Genomic DNA, 22,399 nt, shown 5'->3' on the forward strand with positions numbered 1-22,399 from the left:
TATTGGCTGTATACCAATTTTTAGACCAGGAAAACCAATTGTGATCAGCACCATGGTCAACAGAAGAGAAGGGCTTCTAGCTGAGGCTGCTCTCATTCCCTAGAAATCATGAAATCATTTATGGATGGGCCCTGTCATGGCAGTGTCACCAACCCCTGCTACCTTCTCCATCCATTCTCATGTGTGAGACAGTGTGATGTGGAGATATATGCACTGGGCAGTATAGTTATGCTTACATTTAAATGGTGCAGGAAAGTTTCATCACTTAATATGTGAACATGTGCTTTCACTGAACTGCCCCCCCCCCCCCCCCCCAAAAAAAAAAAAAAAAGACAGTAAGATCGATTTTCTTTTTCTTGATAAATTACCGCAAAGGTCTAGAAAAACTCAAAATGTCAGTAAAAAAACACACTATAGTGAATTTTAGGGCAAACAGACACAATAAAGGACCCACATTTTTGATAAAATATGAAAGACGAGGTGGCACCGAGTAAATAGATACCCAACATGTCAAACCTTAAATTTGTGTGCGCCCGTGAAATGGGGACATACATCAGTAACCTATATTTTCTATAGGTGATGCTTCAAAAGCCCCCTGTAGGTCATCAGTTTAGTGTCACGGAGGAGATCTTGTGCTAGAATTATTGCCTTACTCTGGTGTGTACAGCGATATGTAACATGTATCGTAATCAACGTTTTCACGTGTAGGCACCCCCAACGCGTGCGTTTACAATCGAACGTACGTATATGTGGGGGGGCCTCAACCATTTTTTTTGGGGGGGGGGGGGTTTATGTGCTTGGGTTTAACTTTCATTTTTTGCAAAAAACATATTTTGTTTTGCTTAACTTTTTTTTTTTAATCATATAGGGGACAAAAAGTCCCCTATCTGAGGCTTTTTAGGTTACAGGCTTTCTTTAATGAGACATGCAGGGTTGAAAAGATCCTGCGTGTCTCCTCTGGGCTCCAATTAATGTATTAATGCAGATCGCATTGCTATACATCCCTTCCCAGCTATGCTAGCCGGGAAACGTGACAGGGTGACCCAGAAGTGACGTCATACACGTCGTTTTCCGGGTCACAGCAAGAAGGGGGTGTGTCTGCTGTTCTCCCTTCTCTCCACATGCCGGCATTCGGCATGTCGGTTCCGGAGATGAGCAAGCGGAGTCCGGAATAAGTACTGGGGTGTGTGGAAGCAATCAGGCGGCAGCACAGACACCTGAATGCTTCCACCTGACAGTCAGCACCCTGCCTGTCAGTTTTATGCACAATCCCTGTGGCTGCAGCCTTTGGATTGTGTGTGAAACCCTCCGCTGTCAGGTCTGTACAGCGTACGGACCTGGCAGCGAAAGGGTTATAAAAAAAACCTCGTACAGATGGACAATCCTCTAGGAAGGGCACCTGTAGGCTCATATATTCAAAAATGCCGCGCTCGGTCACACTCTCATAAGTGTAATCAGCCAAATGGGCTAACAACACATAGGATCAATAAATCTAATTGATGTAATAGTTAAGGCAACCAGCACAAAAGGATATGATTGGGATCCACCAGAAATAAATAAAAGAAGGTGTAGCGCCACTAATGAGTGGTACTATAGATATGCTCAACTATATACAGTATCTATTGAAGGACATACAAATAGGGTCATAAAAACAGCACCACAATAAAGCTCACAGTTAGCACATATGACAAAATCTCAACATGATGATTAATGGCTCAAAAGATGTGATAAGTCAATCCTTAGATTGAATAAGCAAAGCCAAGCAGGAGTCCTTTCTGTGAATAGATGTTAAAAGAAAGGAATGGAAATTGATGAAAACAGTCCTGCTCCCAGAATTGAATCCAGGTCTCTTGATAGCTCCACCACCGTGCTCCACACAAACAGAGCGCTTACCGGAACTACTGGACCCTCACGTAAGTGAGTGGTCAGACAGGCTTGTGGTAAGGATTTCCCAGGGTCAATAGTTTTGTAGCAATCGTCCGACTTGTCAATGTCAGCAATAAGGGAAAAGCATATTAAAATGGCTGTGGCGTGTGCGTGCTTACGTGCGTCGTGACATGCCTGAAGCGTTTCGTCATCAAGGGACGTTCTCAAAGGCGTGAAGGCGTTCTCAAAGTTGTGAGAATGTCCCTTGATGATGAAACGCATCAGTCACGTCACGATGCACACATGCGCCGCCGCCATTTTGATATGCTTTTCACCTATTGCTGACATTGACAAGTCGGACGATTGCTACAAAGCTGTTGACCCTGGGAAATCCTTACCACAAGCCTGTCTGACCACTCATTTACGTGAGGGTCCAGTAGTTCCGGTAAGCGCTCTGTTTGTGTGGAGCATGGTGGTGGAGCTATCAGGAGGCCTGGATTCAATTCTGGGAGCGGGACTGTTTTCATCAATTTCCATTCCTTTCTTTTAACATCTATTCACAGAAAGGACTCCTGCTTGGCTTTGCTTATTCAATCTAAGGACTGACTTATCACATCTTTTGAGCCGTTAATCATCATGTTGAGATTTTGTCATATGTGCTAACTGTGAGCTTTATTGTGTTGCTGTTTTTATGCCCCTATTTGTATGTCCTTCAATAGATATAGAGTTGAGCATATCTATAGTACCACTCATTAGTGGCCCTGCACCTTCTTTTATTTATGCCTGTAGACTCATGCCTACAGTGCCTAATGGGAAATATGACCCTGAGTGGGAGCAGCACCAAATTACAAAATTAACAATCTGTGATCACCATGTATTCAGGGAAGACTGAGAGGAGTCCAGAGACTCCCTGTAGTTCAGGAAACACGAAACCATCCCTTCTTTCTGCTGTTTGTTGGTTTGGACAGTTATAAAGAACATGGGATTGTCAAGGAAGCAGCATGCTTCCCCACAGCAAATTGTTGGATCAGGCAGCAATAAAATAATTAGATGACACAAGAAGCAGGGCTTGCATAAAAGGGCATCATTATTCAAGTGTGCTTAGGGTAGCATGATCATGACATACTGCCCTGGTTAAAAAGTAAGATTTACTTATCAAAACAATGACAAGGTGCTTTCATGCTCATTCTTATGATGCAGCAAAGAGGCATTCTGTTTTATACACTGATTTCGTATGGAGCCTAGCATTGGTGGGTAAATAAAACAAGCCTTTAGCAAACTCTGTTCATAAAATCTCAATTTCTAGGGTTTTAATGAAGACTGATACTGTGTAAGCTTTGCCCAAATAAGATATCCAGAGAACTAATCACCAGTATTGTCTGTAGATTTATATAAAACAGAGTTGCACTAAAAATTGATAATACATAAGTTTGAAAGGAAAAAAAAAAGGAAAATATAGGTTGTGACAAAGTCCCATATAAATAATCCAAGTAGATAGGATCTCAATTAATCCACACGTGATTCACTATCCAAGATAACAAATGTTACCATCCGCCACCAATTATGGATATCCACCGGAAACACACCACCACCGTAGAAGCAATACTAATGCCTGCTTACCAGCAGTACTGGACCTCTTAATCACAGAAGGCCAGCAACGCCTTGGGGATGATTACCCCACCAGGGCCTTGTAGTGATATTCCTGTGGATGTTCCAACTGTACTGTAGGGCTAAGCATCCAATAGCAACATCAGTTTAGGAGGGCTCAAAGAAAAAAGGATGCACCACATAGTGAATAAATCCAGCATTCATTTATTCTAAAGTAATAAAAAAAACTTACATTAAAAAATATATCGGTGCGTAAAAAATCTCCTGCTGACCGGCCTCTAAGTAAAACGCCCGCACTTCCGGCATTTGAAAAATGCAATGACGTCATTGCGTCGTCCACCCGGAGCAACTTTTATTACTTTGTAATAAATTAATTCTGTGGTACATAAATGTTTGAGCGTTTATTTATCTGAATAGTTTACGATTGTCTATAGATTCCCTGCAGCTGATATTTTTCCTATTGGTGACTTACCATGCCTTGTTCTGCACCTTGTCTCTGTGTACAGGCAGCCATCTTTGTAGAGGCAGGGCTTTGCTTCCTCATGTCACACCTGCCTCCCTGTTCACTGATGACCTGATGACAGTTGGAGGAAAATGTATGAGCCAGCAGGGAAGGCGGCAGGTACCTAATCTCACAGAATGAGTGAAGCAGAAGCAGGGGGATCCTTGCTCTGCAGTTTCTCAGGTACAGCCTTCTCTCCAGCAAGGAGAACAATGAGCAGCAGAGCAGTGTTATCACCAAATCTAACTCCAAATCTCCAGTTAGCGGTAAGACCCCATTCAGACTAGCGCGACTTGTCAGGCGACTTGTCAGCCTGACAAGTCGCGCTCGGTCGCTCGCCATTGATTAGCACAGGACCCATTCTAATAGGAGCGACACAAGTCGCTCCGACTTAGAAAAAGTGTCCTGTACTACCTCGGGGCGACCTGGGAGCGACTTGCATAGACTTCCATTATGTGGAACCGCGACTTCACAGGTCGCCCCTCGAAGTCGGATCGCCTCAGTGTGAACCGGCTCTATAGATTGCTAGGCAGAGGACATGCACTGCTATTTGTTAGGGGGAATTCCAAACTAGAGGGCGCTCACTTTTTGAGTTCAGGCTCACTTTAATGCCAGGTAAATGTATTTAATACCTAGCTGTGTATTTACTCATTTGTTTGCAAGTGTGAGTGCATATGTGTGTTTTTGTGTGATTTGTCTTTTTTCTGATGTATATGTGTGAGGATCATACAATGTATTTTAATGACACATAATATTTGCTTAAATAAAAGTCATTATTTGATATTTGTTACATATTCAAGCTATGTTATTGCTGTTTAAAACTATTTGAAGTGTCTAACTTGATTGATCCCCACATATAACTGCATAGAAGTGGCTAATTTCTGGTTGATTTGTTTTGTTTTGTAACTTTTCTTTTTCGTTTTGGCTGCGTTGTAAAGGTTATACAATGGTGCAACTGCATGGGCAGATCATGTAGTCAATGGTACAGCAGAGTCCCCAGGGTAAGTACAGTGTAGAGTAACCAAAGTCAATAGCATTAGATATACACACACATTGCAGTGTTGTTTTTAAAGTATGCAATATGTACTGTAGTATAAGATTCAATTCTGTAAAATAGCTTAGGACCTCTTGAGCGTATGCATTTAAAGAAAGAACTGTAGCAACCAATCATATTTTTCATTGCATGTTTACAGCACTTTATGGGAGATGTAACTAGTTAGGGCTCTTGAATTCAGCTATGCATTTAGGAATTCAACCATATGGATGGCTATAACCTGCCTGTTGTTGTGGCACCCAGGAGCTAGAGCTGTAGCATATTTTAGTGCATTGACATGTATTGCACGTGTATGTGCACACACATTGACACACAAGGTGTATTCTGCAATGCATGTAAGTGGTCTAAATTATGCTTCGACTGTGGCTTCCAGGCACCACAACAACAGGCCGATTTTAGTCTGTGTGACCGTATGCCCTTATATATACGTATAGCCATGTGAAAGAGGTCCTTACTGTATCAGCCAAAACAGTTCCTTTAGATAATAAAGTATATAAAAGTAAATAACACTGTGTATATAATTTGAATAATTCTTAACATTACACTTCCCAAATATGGCACCTTGGGCTACAGTACTAGACATACAGAATTTTTCCTTTGACAAGCATAAAAGACATAAGCTGTATTTCTGCAAAGTTGTATCTAGCAAAATTAAAATGCATATTGCATATTGTAACCAACCAGATGTTGGCTTTCAAAAAGGGATTACATTTGCTGTTTTATAGAAACGTGCCAAAACTACCTGTGCTTCGAGAAATAACTTACTGTAATAATCTAGGTAGCATTAGCTGTGCCAAAAGTATAAAGACACTCATGCATCTGCAGTACTCATTCATTGATGGTTTGTAAGTGATAACATCATGACATCATGACGCTGCTGTGGAAAGTGGGTGGGAGGGCAGGGAAATGGGAGCAAATACTGGATGTGATAACTTGAAACCTGGATTCTGCAGGATCTGTTGACCACTTTAAGAAGAAGAGATTTAATTTTTTAAGGATCCCATTTAGTTTACTTTAATGGTAACAGCTAAAGTAGCAAAAAAGGCAGCATGTAGGACAGGATGCTTTTCGGTTTGTTAATGCATTTAGAGAACAATGGATTTTCTTATGTCCAAAGGAGGATGAGGCAAAATGCAGGACACTGTATCTGGGTTGACTGAGCTCTAAGAATGTATTAATTCTGTTTTCTTCTCAAAAGTGTTAATAGTATGATTAGAGACTCTAACCTATTTAAATTTAGGGAGGAAATTTCACAGTTCATATAGTAATTTAGGGACTAGATCAGAACTAATGTGGCTCAAACAGCTAGTTACACAGTGGGATATATATATATATATATATATATATATATATATCCCAGGGACTGCATACCTGTTTATTGTAAACCGGCGGTCGGCAACCTGTTGATCACGTGGCCATCTGACAGGTAGATTGCGACCCAACATGACCTACATCCTAATCGTGCCTGCCAATTATCAAATATAGCAGCCCATCCAAGCGGCTGCCCAGATCACATCACAACAGCACACATGCAGAGCTGCAGCGGGGTGCCGAGTGTGCTCCTGCACTCAGCACTAGTGTGGGAAGTAATACATTCTATCAGGTGGAGTAATCACCCGACATATGATTTCTAGTTCTGGCCTCTGGCTGGCTGTCATTCAGAGGTCGGGATGAGGGAGACTGGAGAGGAAGAGAGAGTGAGGCCAGATCCGTGAATGCAAGTAACAAGTTTGTTACGGGGGGGCAGGGAAGGGGTTAATAATGACATTATTAATGTGCAACATGAAGGCCTAATGTGCTGCCACTGGTCACTGAATGCATTAGTGAGTAGTTAGTGACAGTTAATTAACCTCTTTTTGCTGCATGAGTGGCACCAGTGTTAGTGTTAATTAACCCCTTTATGCTGCAGCCTGAAGGAGTTAATAAACAATGCCACTAACCACTAAGGCTTGGTTCACATCTATGCCCTTTTGCGACCCGTGTTTCTGCGGGCACGGCAGCCCATTCATTTGACTGCCGTGCCTGCATTTCCTGCAAAAAAAGGCATGTACCTTTTTTAAAAAACGCGGCCGCAGGGGACATTTCCTGCTCTGTGTTTTTAGATGCATGGGGGCACCATTCAGGATGAAGGGCAGGCCTGCACGTTTTCAAACAGCAGCAGACAGGGAGTGATTGCAAGTGCAGGAATTGCTGCTATTCCAGCACCTACAACCACCCGAATGGATGTGAACTGAGTCTCATGTAACATAAAGGGGTAAATAACTCTGACACTGTGTTGCCACTTATGCAGCCCTAAGGGGTTAATTACTGCCACTGCCCACCAATAGAGCACTGGAGGGCGGCGGGAGGGGGAGGGACCCCGGCCCCCTTCCACCACCTGTAAAAGCAGTCTATCGGGCCTGCCTGAAAAAACAACACTGGGATGATGCCTGTAGCTGCAGTCATCATCCACTTCAAACCAGCAAAATAAATGTACGTTAGCTGGTCTTAAAGTGTTTTTTTAAAGAAGACTTCCAGCTTAAACTTAACTATTCTTAAAATGCACCTCCCCTCCCCTCCTAACATCCATGCTGACTAACCTATTTTCAGGCCGCTCCAATCTGGTTATGTTATCTCCCCTGTGTGAGCCAGTGGTGTATGTAGGGAAGAGGAGTGAGCGCCAACAACAGCTAGGATATGGGAATCTATGGGTGACGTCACTGCTCCATGTTTTACCAGCCACTGTCAACCGTAATCTTTGCAGCCACCGCTAGCTGACACAGGGAAGATCACATGACCGGACCAGGGCAGGCTAAAAATAGGTAAGTATATACATCTTTTTTTTTTTTTTTTACAGTGATGTTTATTTATATTTTTTTATGTTTTCTTCCTCCCATCCTTTTTATTGGAGCCTTTCTAATTCATTTCTTCAAAAATAAAATAAAAAACTGCGCTGCACCCTGGTGATCTTTGATCTTTTCCATGTTGCTCAGGTAGATCTCCACCTTTCAAAGGTTGCCTACCCCTGATGTAAACAAAAAGTCCATAGACACTGACTCTGACAAATCTGCTGGTAAAATAGGTAACACATAAATTTCCATTATTCATTTAGCTATATTCTTGGTGTTCAGCTTTAAAGTGGAAGTAAACCTTAACTATATTTCATTGTAAAAATCTTTTCCCCCTCTCTTCCTACCTATCCTACCTAACCTGTATAAAAATAGATGTGAATACCTACCTAATTTTATCTCACTCTAGTCTGGTCACATGATCCTGTGGCTCTGTGTAAAATAGCACTTAACAACGGCTCTGAATTCCAGGAGCCACATTGTCACCCATAGGCTCCCATGGCCCAGCTGATGTCAGTGTTCCCTCCTTCCCCTTGCAGATGTAAGTAAACAGATCATTTAATACAGGATAGGCAGGAGGGGGGGGGGGGGTGTACATTTTTAAGAATAAATGTAGTTAGGCTTTTCTTCCACTTTAAGTTTCCATTTGTACAATTATATTTTAGGGGTCACTTAAAGCGGAGTTCCAGCCGAAAATACCTTTTTTAATTAACAATACCCCTTTAATAATAATACATAGCAATGTACATGACCACCATTTTCATATCTATAACTAGTACAGTATTTTATGGTATACAAATTCTAACTTTTAAAAACATTAGCAGAGTGCGGCCATCTCCATTGTGGGCATCTGAAGCCGCTGTGGAAGCCGATGTGTCCTTCTTCCTGATTGCAGTGCAAGCTGGCTACCCAGAATACACCTGGCAATCTCGCGCATGCACTGTAGATTGCGATCGGCAATAGAGAGGAGCGGCTGGCGATGCCCATTGCCTCCTGGGATTGATGACAAACATTTCCCAGGATGCAATGCAAATCCGGAAGTGATGTCCATGGCTGCGGCCGCAGAAGGAGGAAGTATTACCAACTATACTCAATAATAAGGTAAGGGACCCCAAAAAAAAAAATTCTTATTGCCCAATTCTTATTTAACATACCTATCACTGCTGGAATAACTAAAGTTTAAAATTAGGGTGGAACTCCTCTTTAAGTCATGCAGAATTCGTCACCTCAGCATAAAAATTTAGTTACAATTTCAATAAAAGAAAAAAATACTACCTAAAAAACAGATTTTTCCCTTAAAACTGAACTCCAGACAACATCTATGAATGAAAGACAGATGAAAAACATACAAAAGAGCTGCTTTAAGCTGGATACACACTATCCAACTTTTGTGGTTAGATTTCCTTCAGATTTACTTTTTCTATGTAGTGCAAGGGCCTGCCAGATTGCATACAAATTGAAAGTGTTTAGGTTTGACCTCATATTATATGGTTTTGGTAAGTCTAAAGGAAAAAGTCTTCAGAAAATCTTATGGTGTGTATGGCCCATTACCTGCCAAAGGATTTGTATGTCTACTTAGTCCAGAGAGTTAATTACCCAGGAGAATGCAGCACACCTGATTGCCCATTCCTTACCCAATCTGGATGCTGCTGTAGAGGGAATTGCAATCAGCATTTATGTCAGTAAGGCTGGCCATACACTATACAATTTTCTTATTCAATTTCCTTTAGATTTACCTTAAACTATGTAGTGCAAGGGCCTGCCTGACCGCATACAAATTGAAAGTGTTTAAGTTTGACCCTATATTACATGGTTTTGGTAAATCTAAAGGAAAGTTGAACAAGAAAATTGTATAGTGTATGGCCAGCCTTAGGTTTGCCTGGGGTTCAGCTGTAGGGCTCACTCACATGCCCTCAAAAAAAATCTTTAAGACATGTTTTATCAGTACAGCATTATTCTTTTTATGGGTCTGTATGCAGGTTCATTGTTTTCTATGGGCCCATGCTGCAAAGCTGCAATAAAATTGCGCCGCATTCAGTTCTGTAAAATCAAAATAGCAAAGTCTGCTTCCGTGGTCCTGCATATGGACTATTTTTTATTTTTATTATTTGTGGTAACATATGTATTTAATTGGCCTTTCTAATGACCAACATGTAATTATCAACAATGTGTAATCAGCTTGATTACACACTATTAGGCTGGGTTCACACAGGCCCGGCTGCGGTTTGCAGTCTGGTGACCTGTGCATTTCTGTTCACCGGTTCAGGTGCGCTCTTTTCTCTCAATTTGTACCCGAAACAGACCCAAAAACGCACAGGACTCTTTTTTAAATTCGCACTACATCCGCCCCAGACATGTGTGAACCGGCTCCAATAAAAGCAGGTTACCTCACATGTTATGCGAACTGGATGCGGTGTAAAACGCATCCAATTCACAAATATGTGAACCAAGCCTAAAGTTGACATATTGGCCCTGAATGGCAGGAACTGCCAAGAGGGTACATTTGAAGTGTACACATGTATATGTTAGGCAAAACATTACATGCGTATAATGTACAGACAAGATTTTTCATTGGATCCTACTGCCTGCGGGATCCTGTGTAAGATTATACAGGGACCTAATTACATGAGACCTTAAATGAATGTTGCCTCCAACCCAACCCTAATACCACAAATCCTACCTGAGGCTAGGTATTCTGTGGGTGGGAAAGAATATTGTATGATGAGGAGGTAGTTGTTTTTTTTTTTTTATCATGTTAAATAATGTTTCAAGATGGTAAATTTTCAAATGTATTTGGCCATTTTTTTCCCATGCCTTTGGGTAACTTTGCCTACTGTGAGAGTAATGTGTGGCCAGCCCTGATTAAACCAGTCCAAAAATCAAAAACAGTAATGACATTCTAAAGTCATGACAATGCAGTGTTTTATGTGATACACAGAGCTATGTTGCCTAATTACTGTATATTTTAAATATACTGATATATTACTCCATAGTTAATTTCCCTTACTTTCACCCTTGGTAGTGCACCTACTGTATATACCCTCCTACTACGCCTGCTTTAAAACAAGCCTTCAATGACCTCTGCAGCTGCAGGTACTGTGGAGCAGTTAATCCTCAGATTTCACAGTAGAAGCACTGAGTTCATCCAAGTTGTTCTGTTAGCAGCTAAGTCGGTCAATTTTGGAAAATATCCCCCTTTGTCCACCAACACTGCTTTTTTTTTAAAGGCCATTGCATATGATGATGATGTGGTCTACCATATGTGTGAGCAATGCCTTTATTGCCTATGCATTTGTCTGTATGTTGCTGTTCCCTAGCCAGTTTTCTCTGTAGTTGGCATAAGGGTTAGATACTGATTTTTCCATATCGGTGAAGATTGTGATTACACTTCAGCTGTTATTTAGTTTGTGATGCTCTGTGCAGACATTACTCTTGTATCTGTAGGAGCCAAAGGTGGTTTCTTCTGTAATCCCTAACACTTGCTCTTTGCTAATCTAGAACTTTTAACATAAATGATGTTTGATTTATGAAAAGTGGACCAAAAATGGAGCTGTTCATGTTCAGGAATGTGGTTACCAATGGCAGTAACTCTGCAGTTGCTCTTATATTCATAAACTAGATTTCTCACTTATAGAAGGTATTTAATGTTATTTATTGGCTTCCAGAAATTATGAAAAATTAGCCTGTTTCTTAAAATACAGACCAAGTTACATCTTAAAATGGTCTCCTTAGTCAACTAAAATTTGGAATGTAGCAGGCATCAAGGCTATTTTAAGAAAATTGGAGGAAAGAAATTACAGCTTTAATATTTAATCACTGGCTTCTTTTGTCTGAGTTTATTTTCTCTCCAACAAGCCTCCTTTTCCTTTTTTCCAGTTTTCATAACTTGGCTTTTTAAGCTGAGAATGACATCTTTGTGTTCTTTTAATTGTATTTATGCGTGTTACTGTGTGGTTTTCTGCTATTTTGTATACTTGGTATGTTATTTACATCAAAGGTAAGTAACAGTAATTAATTGCTGTCAACCAGTATGCAGCAGGTCAATATGAACCCAAGTTATGCCTTTATATACTGCCATTCAGCACTGTTTTCTTACATTGCCTGATCTTTATACTCTAAACCTTGCTTATTGCCAGATTACTGGACCCAGGTGCAGGTTTCTCAGGATTGTGTCTGAAAACTGTTGCAAGTTGCTTCTTGATAATTTAAAACTGACTTTATCAGAACTTGTTTTTGTTTTGAGAATGTCTGTCTCACCTGACTTTCCATTGTTCCTGAGAAATGCTGTCACATATCAAGTGCAGCATAGAGGTGAATAGCAAGGGATGACTTGCATTTGTTTTTGGAAACATCTTCGATGGAAGCCATAAAAGTATTTTGGTCTTCACCCATCAGAACTTGACGAGGTTTAAAATTTGAAAGTACTCACCATCAGCTTCATAAACTCAAGGATGAAAGGCAGGCACTGCCAGGTGCACTCTTATTCATGTTCCTCTTTTCATTGAGAGCATGAAACCATGATATGCAGATCTGGTCCTCTGTAGGAAAAGTCATAGGCTAGACTGGCCTTACCACAACCTTCAGCATCGTGTTGGCCAGCCACACTGCCCATTATATTGATGGACCAGTAAGGAGATGCTAGAAGGAGGGTGCCAACTCTTTATTTCCTTGCCAATGTTGAGATATGCAATAAAAGGCTTCATGCATACTGGCATAAAAATCGCTGCTGCTACAGTTTTGTGTTCTGCCTGTAGAAGCAATGTTCTCTTATGTGTCCATGCACATTAGGATGATTACAGGCATTTTTTGAGCTCAACGTTTAGAGACAAGAAAAAAAACCCTTTTGGTTTGCGTTTCTAAATGGAGTTTACTGGCAGAAAAACGCAAAACGCTCCTAGTCTTGTCTAAAATCTGTACAAAAAATGCTCTAAATGAGCGTTTTTTTCTGCCAGGAGAACCTTTTTTTTTTTTAAGCCCGTGTGCATGGAGCCTAAGAAGCACCATGGGTTTTGGGTTTCCAGCCGGCTTGGGAACTATGCAAAAAGACACCTGTAGTTGTGCACACTTCTATCCGGATTGTAGTTTATGAAGTTGATGGTAAGCACAGGTAGACTTTAAAACTATACATATTTATATTTTTTGTGTTATATATTTTTTATTATTCAAAGAGAATGTATCGCTGTCTGTGACCTCTGAAAATATCAGGTTTTCTTTTTTATATCGCTTTATCGCAATAAACACCATCTTAACTGATCCTAAAGCAGGACTCTCTCTAAACATTTTACTTTAGACAGTGCAGCCGCAATGATTCACAAACATGTTAAAATTGATAGGAAAAAGCTCTTCGTTTATAATACTTAAAGCTATTAAAGTGCTACTCTACCACCCCAGGCCAGTCCCCTTCCAGTCTTGCTGATTCAGCTTATGTTGGTGGCTTTTCTCTGAATGACATCGGAGCCAACCCATAAGCTGATCAGCCTCTTCTGTCAGTAATGGTACCTAAATTGTGAGTCAGAGCAAAAAAAAAAAAAAAACCCACAACAAAAACCTCAGCAATACAGGCACATTACCCCATGTGTTATCCTTAAGGAATCTGTATTACAGAAAAAAATCAATTGATCTGTAGAAATTACTTCATTTCCGGTTATGGCCTAGCAATACTGTCAGGATACTATGTGCTGGTATTCTGCAGTGCTAGTGTGACCAGATATGTGGAAACCTCACAAATAAAATCAAAAGAAATCCCAAGTGAAGAAATACAATTGATTTTAAATATAAGGAGAAACGGAATCCGCTAGAACAAGGTCAAAGTACCAGAAAGCAAGACAGGTTAGGATTGGGGTTCAGAACAGGTAGCAGGATCAGTGAGTAACATCCAGAATATACAGACACACCGGTAATGTATGACATCTCAGGTGGGGCTAAACAGCCTCCCAGCAGCCTCTGCCAGCATTATTGGGAAACACCTGCTGGTGGACACACTGGAACTACACTATTCAGGTGCAGGGACCAATGTGCCACAGGCAGGTTTTCTAGTTCTTGCCAAACACACTGCCTTTACTGAACTGAAATTGCCTAGTTTTCTTTTTCTAAACCAGAGAATCCCTTTTCTCATTGCTATAATATAGGGGGAGGTGTTTTCTAGTTTAAGATGAAGTGAGCTACGCTGTGCTAATTACAGAACTTCAGATAACGCATCTGAGACCGAATGATGTGGCTATGTGAGCGGAGCCCCACACAGCCACCCTGTTTTTGAAAAGTGACAGCAGGTGTGGGGAGAAGAACCCCTGCCTACTTTCACAGGGAGAAAGGGATCGGGGGAGAGGGAACAGGAGCTGGAACATATTACATGTTTCATCCTAACTATTGGTAGAACATGTAACCTGTTCCAAAGGTGAAACTAGCCTTTAACACAGCACCTGTAACATAGCTTAATTAACTGGTGATCTGGAATGTTAATTTTTGATAGCAGAACTAAAGATTTCACTGTAAAAATTTTAGCAGGCAGGCTTTTATTGCAAAAGAGACATAAATAAAATGCCCTTACCTGCCTGCTGGCTGTCTTCTCTGATGCTGTTAACTGAGCTGCATATGCAGCCATTATCCCAAAAGAAAAAAAAAAACATTTTTGTAACTGCCTAAAAAGTGTTAGCTGGAGGTGGGATTTAATTTGTTAGTCACTTTTGCAAAGTCCATTTTGATCTACTAGTCAATCTAACACTCCCCCCCCCCCCCCCCCCTACAGTTTAACAATGCTGCTGTTCAAGGGTGGCTACACTGCACCTCCATAGACATAGTGGAGGACTGAGCGTAGCCATCCTAAGACAGGAAGTGCATTACTTACCAAATCAGCATGTGAAAATTAAGAAGAAAAGAAAGCAACTAAAAAAACCCAAAAAAATGCAGATACCTTATCTAAAGATTGGTAAACCAAAAATATACCACATTTTGTTTTTTTTGGGTTTAGATACACTTTAGGTTAGAATCAAAGTATCTAACCTTGGGGTAAGACTAAAGTTTTATACATGGTAAATGTGATTTCTCTCAGTGTGCAGCCTCAAGCTGTATTGTCACACCTTTGCCCTATAGTATTAGGATCAAATTCTGCTTTAACTCATACCTTGCTCTCAGTCTGTAAAAGAGGGATGCCTTTTCTGAAGCTTCATTGAGTATGTTGCTTCTGGAAGTGTAGGGAAGTATGGACATGGTGTGCTTAGCAAACAATAGGATGCTTATGTTCTTCTGTAAACCCTGATCCTCAGAACTGTCAAAGCTGGATGTTCTGAACAGTATATGAACTTTTCCTTTTGTTAACTTGAAAAAAAGAACAACTATTCTCTCTTCTTCTACTGGTTTATAGGAGGAGCAAAGATACAGGAGGGTTCTGTAGATCAACCATATAAACCATATTATATTGCATCCTAATAATATATTTGGGCCTTAAAAGCATAACTTAAGGCAACATTTTTATTTTTTTTTTTTAGTTTTGGTTATAGTGGATAGGGACTAAAGCTCCAGTCAGGTTTTTATTGCAATCTGTGTTCCCATTATGGAAATTCACCCTTTCTGCTTGTTCTGTTTACTGTTATTGAACATAAAAGAAACCCCCAAATTTTGGGTTCTCATTCAAAAAGTAATAGAGTTGAAACCTTTCAATGTAGACACACTCATTCTGATGACACTGGTGCCAACCAGGGAATTCCTCACTTTTGATGGATTTCCTCTCATTTCCTGTTTTGGCTATGGGAAACCTCCCCAATGGGGGCATGGATGGGAAATCTCCCCAATGGGGCATGAATGGCAAAAAAAGAAACTGACAGTGTTCTAACCCTCCCTCACTCTATCTATGCCTTTTATTCTACTTTCAGACCATTTCACAAAAAAATAATACAATTTTTGATGTACAACTACCAGCTCACAATGGTTTATGCCATTTATTTTTCATTAGGATATTTTAAAATATGTCATGTGTAGCTCTTTGGAGTAAAACGCTGTATTTAAGGCCTTGGGAGTAAGTTAATAGTGTCTGGGAGCCCAATGCTTAGAATTTAGTTTGCTTATTTAAACAGACAGAGCAACCAGTTGGTGCAAAGAGCAGCCCAAGTACACATGGGACTACTAATCCTTTTAGCCAGTGTTAGAATTGCTAGGCTGTCAGTCTAGGTTTCTAAACATAATCTCAAAGTTTTCCCACCACTGGGTCAGTATCAACTATTGATATCAAGTACATAATTGAATAATAACATTTCTCAAAGGAAATTCCTCTCCATATGGTGTGTTTTTCTCTTGTAAAAGCGATACATTCTCTTTATTTTATGCCTATTTTAGATAAGAAGGAGTAACCAAATTGTTAGATTGAGATAAATGTCTATAACTTGCACTGCTTGTATGTAAAATGCAATGTTAAGCACACAGAAAGCAATGTTATCTCCAATGCAACTAAAGAAACTATTGATAGTTTGCTAAATTTTCACAGGTCAAGGAGTGCTTAAATTATTCATTTCCTTACCTGTTGATCTTTATTGCTGATGCCTTTTCACTGTAGCGAGAAACTATTTTAATAACCTCCCTAAAATTTTTGGTATCACAGAAAATGTTACCAATTGCAGATTCTTAAATGTCAACATTTTTGAGTAAATATCTTTGAGGCTTATTCTATGCCAAAAGATTGACCTAGAAAACGCTGGAGGAAGTATATCTCCCCCAGGAAACACTTGGGCCATGTGGACAGGAAAAGAGAAGTCATAGTTTGGACATCAAGGACACCTAATTATTTTCTCTGAATAGATCACAAAAATGTTTGAATTGTTGTATTAGGCAAAAAAATGTTGCTTCTGTGCTTTGCATTACTTTTTTGACAGTGAATTAACAGTTTTGGGTCAAGTGGATTTATACTATATATACATATCTCATACCTACAAATAAAGAAAGGTCAACTGAGTGGCTTTCTGACTAACATTTCAGGAATTGCGAAGCGGCAGATAGACACCCATATCAAAGATCCAGGTCCACAGAGCAACGGCCTGTACTTGAGCGGACCAACTGCCGCTCCCGATCCACTGAGCGCCCTGACTCAAACCTCATGAGGTCGATGCCTTCATTAATGACGGGAAGATCTGCCCCTCCTTCACCTGCCTTATCGAGGTGAAAAATCGAACAATGGCTCCACCTAAATCCTCTCTTACTCCCTCCCCTACCCCCACCCCCACCCCCCACAGAACCACCATTTTATTTTCCCAGTAGCTCTCCAGTCTCTTTTTGTCATTCTTGGCTGATCACGTTTTTAACAGTAAATACTAACGTTTCGACTGCTGACACACTACTTATATTCTCTGCTGGATATAATGGTGTGGGTGCCATTGTACGTTGTTTACTAACCGTATTTAACTGCATTTGTTTTGTGGGTTTTCTCATTGTTCAGGAAGCCTGGTTTGAACTCATAGTGCACACTCCATAACAACCATGTCTTCTCTTGCAGAGTGAGAACTTTTGTTTGTCTTCATCCAACATTGCTTAACCAATGAACTTCATGTCATCATATGATTTGTTAATTATGTTCAAAATAGAGGGTTTCTTCTACGTGTAGAAGTTAATAAGTTCAGAAAGGCGTATCTTGTACAAATAAAAAGCATTTGGTACAGCATTGGGAACAGGACTTGCTGCATACTTGCCAACATTCAATTATTGGAGCAAAATAGGCCCCTCTCTGATCTTTCTAAGGCCCACCCAGGATCAGTTTTTAGGGCAAAATAGGCCCCACCTTGACCTATCTAATCTCTACACTGGATCCGTTTTTAGGGCAAGATAGGCCCCGCCCTGTTCTATTTAAGCCCCTTTCAGAACAACCCCCCACTCTCTCTATTTTATGATGAAGTCTTTTGCCCCTGGATTGTTTGCAATTATGCCTGTAGCTTATGGTTTTGGAATTCAAGCCTGTACAAGATGTTTTTTCTTACTTTTAAATCAGATGGAAGATATATTTTCAGCACTTATTAACCTATTATAAATCACTAGATATTTTACGGAGAACACCTGTAGGCATTTTCCCAAAATCTTAAAAAAAAGTAAGATTTCTTTTTTTTTTTTTTTTTTTTAATGCCACCTTTACTTTTCAGTTTACAAATGTTATCAAATGCATTTATTTATTTGCTATACACTAAATAATTTTGAAATAATTTTGAAATAAAAATATACCAGTTAAACAAGCTGCCATAACTGACCAATAATTTACTACCATCATACAAATTATTGTATTCTGGTTAATTCTTGTGATTATATATAATATGTATTGACCAGCTTACCGTCAGTGATGGTAACCATTTACATTTATATTACTCTTACACGTTCTTTTGTCAGAAGTAAAACCTGCAATGCATACATGTGCTTTTGCAGCTTCAGTCTTCTTAAAGTTATTAGAAATCACAACCATCAAACCTCAAACTAAAGCTACCCAGACTTTTTCTTTAGATATTTTAACAACAAGGACATAAACAATTCAAGTAATTTGCATTTAATGAATTTGCCCCTGGCACAACATAATTGTTGTTAGGTCTAGAGGATTGTTAGAGTCAGATAATGTGTAATGCACATTTTTATATTTTTTTTAAAAATGATGATATTTAAAAAATTAAGGAATTTAAACAACTCATGAGTTCTGTGCCTCATATTCCATCTTAGGTAAATGAAAAGTATAGTTCAATAAAAACATTTTATCCTGCACAAATCTTTCTTGCAGCTGTCAACAGCATTTAAAATTAAAACCTGGGAACCTGAAAATAAAAGCCAAATTGAAACTTCATCAAATAATAGTGATAAGCAGTCAGGAAGCATATACAGTTATAATATAGGGTTTTTTAACAGCCCCATTTGCTGCAGCATGGGTTAAAATACCTTGTGCTGGCAGCACTCTAGACAGTTGTACTTTTAAACAGTTTTTACAAAACAACAGTTTTTTTTACTTTTTTTTTTACGTTTGACAAAATAATCCATCTTCCCTTGTCTCCAGCTCACCAACACTCTCCACCCTATTCCAGTGCTCCAATTATGTTCTGTGAGAAATATTGATGGGAGCACGGGGCAAGGAACCTGTAGGATTTCTGAAGACCCAGGCTGCTGTGCTCAGTTTTGAGCAGCACTCCAACTGTCTAGCATGCTGCTAGCATAAGATATTTGAACCCTTGCTGCAGCAAATATAACTGCATATGCAATATATGTTAAAAAATAGTCCTCAACTATTACTGTTAATGCAGCGTGACTGCATTATAATAATAAATGAGGAAGCTTTGATTGGGCTTTAAACATAATAATTAACATACAATAATAATGATTAACTATTTCTAGGTATGACCTAATTTCAAAAAACAGCTTTTGAAGGTTTTTTCTTTTAATATAAAGTACTGTATAAAAAGAAATCTTACTCACAGTGGCAACCAACCAAATCTGATATTTCATGTGAGTATGAGTGAGATATCTCTTTTAAAATGTTAGCTACTGTAAGTTCATAAAAATAATTTGTCAAAAATCTTGGAATCTCCAAAAAAAAAAAAATAATAATAATACAAAAAAAAATGTTTTTTAAAAAATATATATGTATATAAAAATGTAGCGTTAGGCTTACATTTGTGTATTTAAAAATATATGTAAAAAATAGAAATGTGTATTTTTTAGTAGCAAACAATATACACATTAATATATATATATATATATATATATATATATATATATATATATATATATATATTAATAATAATATAACAAAATGTACATTCCTATTATAATATTTTATTTGTACACTACACATTAACAAAGGTACAATACAATATACCCTTCATGTGTGAATGAGGCCCTATTTTTCAGTATTGTTACCACAGATGTTTAATTTACACTATGAAAAACCCTACCTTATAGCGTCACCATTTTCAGGCTATAACCCAACAAATGGGTTTGATTTCTGAAACTGTACCTCATTGTTAGATCCTGCAATGCGTAAAAAGACATTGGAATGATTGCATTGCAAGAAAAACTACTATCTCAACCAGAATATATTTACTTATATACAGACTATGCCTAAAACATTTAAACACAGTGATAAAATTAGTTACATGAAAGTGATTATATATACATATACAATACATATCTAAATATATTTAAATATTTGATTCCCTTTTAGATGTAGATATATGTAAAGCAGAGGACAGTGTTCCGTTAATATACTTGATGTGATTTATAATGGTTATTCTGTATCACCACTGTATTCACCATCTTAACAAATCTATTATATTTTTTTATTCTCCATCATGTGCCATAACAGCTTTTTTTTTTTACAGTAATATTAAGTATTAACCTGTCTGATGGTTATGTCTCATTGTATCAATCTGATATTGCTGACATGTCAATTTCAACCTTCTCTCTTATCTGTTTACTGTGTCACTTTCAGTGCTTTATTTGTGCCAGTGTCGCTATAGGAGTTAAAAACGACATATGTAAAGCAGTTATTTGTTTGAGCATGGATAGATCCTTCTGCATTATAGAAATAATCGGTGGCCTAAAGGATTAGCCAGCCCAAAAATTCTATTTCAGTTTTATATGGAGGGCAGCTCCTTGAATCGCCCACTGGGTTGTTATATCTGTCAAGGATTCCAGCTGAAAGATTTCTGCGGATCCCAGGACCTGCCGCCATTATATGGAGAGAGGCAGAGCTAAGATCATTGGCATTGTGAAGTACAGGCTGGAGTCCCTGAAAAATATAAAAAGTCAGTGCATGATCCATCATTCCATTATTCACTCCTAACTAAACCAACACTTTTGGGTGGACTGACCCTTTAAGTTACGCCTAGTATTATTCACATTTTAAACAGTTTAGAGATAGTAGTCTGAAAATATACCCACAAAGGATTTTAATTCTGTGCACCTTATCTAAACACTTGTTTTGTAGGGCACATCCTCGTACTGGCTCTGTTCAAACAAGCCCGTCAGGCACACCATTAGCAGGACGCAGAGGTCGACAGCTGCCGCAACTCCCACCGAAGGGAACGCTGGACCGAAGTAAGTGCACTATTTACTAATATATTTCACATTGAATACATAAACCATGAAGTCATCAAATGAATTACTTTACAAATGCCTTCAATTTATATTAGATGGTGAGATTTGATTAGACAGTGAATAAAAAATCTGAGATGTGGATAACCTATAGGGACCCATTCATATAGCTATCTGCTGGACATCCCAATGTTTACTCCACACACAGTGTTTGCACCCACACTTTGTAACTAATTCTGCATAATGCTGCAGACAGCACTTGTGAATGGAGGAGAAATTTGATCACATGACTTTGACAGATCATGTGGCTGATTTTCTTTACTCTCATACCTTTGATTTACATTCATTGATTTGAATAGGCCTTTGCTTGCTGTGGCATCCCGAAGTTAACAAAGTGGCAAGAGTGTTTGTAAGGCACGCCACTGTGCTTTATAATGTGTTTTTTTTGGGGGGTTTTTTGCAGCCATATGGTTGCGTCAAGGCCTTACTGCTACCTTATAAATGCACAATGCATTCTGGCTAGTTGCTGCATTTTCATTATTGCTTTTCATTTGTGCTCTTAATGAAAAACTGCAGTGCTAATGGCGTAGTGGATGACTAAGAAGAAGCTGTGTTTACTTTAAATACCCAATCATGTGTAAGGCATGTGCATGTGCAAAAAGAAAAAAAAAACATTCATTTTCATGCATGTGATTTGTTGATTGAGGTGAACACAGCTTAACCTTTTTTTTTACTATGCTATGTGAACATTCCTTTTACTCAGAAAACATTATCTACCCCTATAGTGAATTTTCAAATACTATACAGACTTATTCAAGTGGAAGCACAATGAGTATTTGTGAGGTTAAGAGTCTAGTAACCTGTAGAAATCACAATTTCATTTTACATCTTTCAAACTGGATTGATTGCTGTGGATTACTACGTTTTGCACGTCATTGGTCTTGGTTGCAATGTCTTAATAAATAAGTCTGTCAAAAGTGACTTAATACAGTGCAATGAAATACACATGCTGTATGTGATCTGACTTATATAGGTTAGGCTGGGTTCACACTTGTGCGACGCGGGAACCGGTGCGATTCCAGTGTGGGTTCCTGCATTGCATGCCACTCGCAGACTGGTCACACTGCCCTCTGCAAACCGCTGCGGGTGTCAATGTTAAGTTTATTACACCCCCAGATTGGTTCACAGATCACAGTGTGAACTGTGAAAAGGTTCAGTAATCAGATTAGATGGGTGTGAACACACATGCAATCCGATTCCAGTGCGGACCAAAAATATGGGTCCTGTACCATTTGATCTAAATGCAATACAAATTCAGCCATACAAACTGTTTGGCTGACTTTACATCTTACAGACATCACATGTGATTTGCTCAGCAGTGCAGTGTGAATCACATGCAATGTCAGTGTTCGCACTAGTGTGAACCCAGCCTGAGAGTTAATGGTGAACTCCAGGTAAACAGATAAATTCACAGATATACAGTAATTCATATATTGGATC

General features: G+C 39.1%; 1 protein-coding gene across 39 annotated transcripts in view; it reads left to right on the forward strand.

The window, feature by feature from the left end:
- The window catches only part of RIMS2 (regulating synaptic membrane exocytosis 2), a gene marked incomplete at its 5' end in the record, with an annotated part of 943,810 nt that overhangs the window by 699,463 nt on the left and 221,948 nt on the right, over positions 1 to 22,399 (forward strand). For 20 of the 39 annotated variants that reach the window (XM_082257909.1, XM_082257877.1, XM_082257910.1 and 17 more), the window contains 3 exons: positions 4,915 to 4,977; positions 16,823 to 17,002; positions 20,793 to 20,902. In XM_082257909.1, the coding sequence (XP_082114035.1) occupies positions 4,915 to 4,977; positions 16,823 to 17,002; positions 20,793 to 20,902 (353 nt within the window). The remainder of the gene's footprint in view (positions 1 to 4,914; positions 4,978 to 16,822; positions 17,003 to 20,792; positions 20,903 to 22,399) is intronic. The other 19 variants (XM_082257884.1, XM_082257889.1, XM_082257885.1 and 16 more) reach the window with 2 other exon arrangements.

This window comes from Pelophylax lessonae (genome assembly GCF_965119305.1).
Source record: "Pelophylax lessonae genome assembly, chromosome: 5".
NCBI lineage: Eukaryota > Metazoa > Chordata > Amphibia > Anura > Ranidae > Pelophylax > Pelophylax lessonae.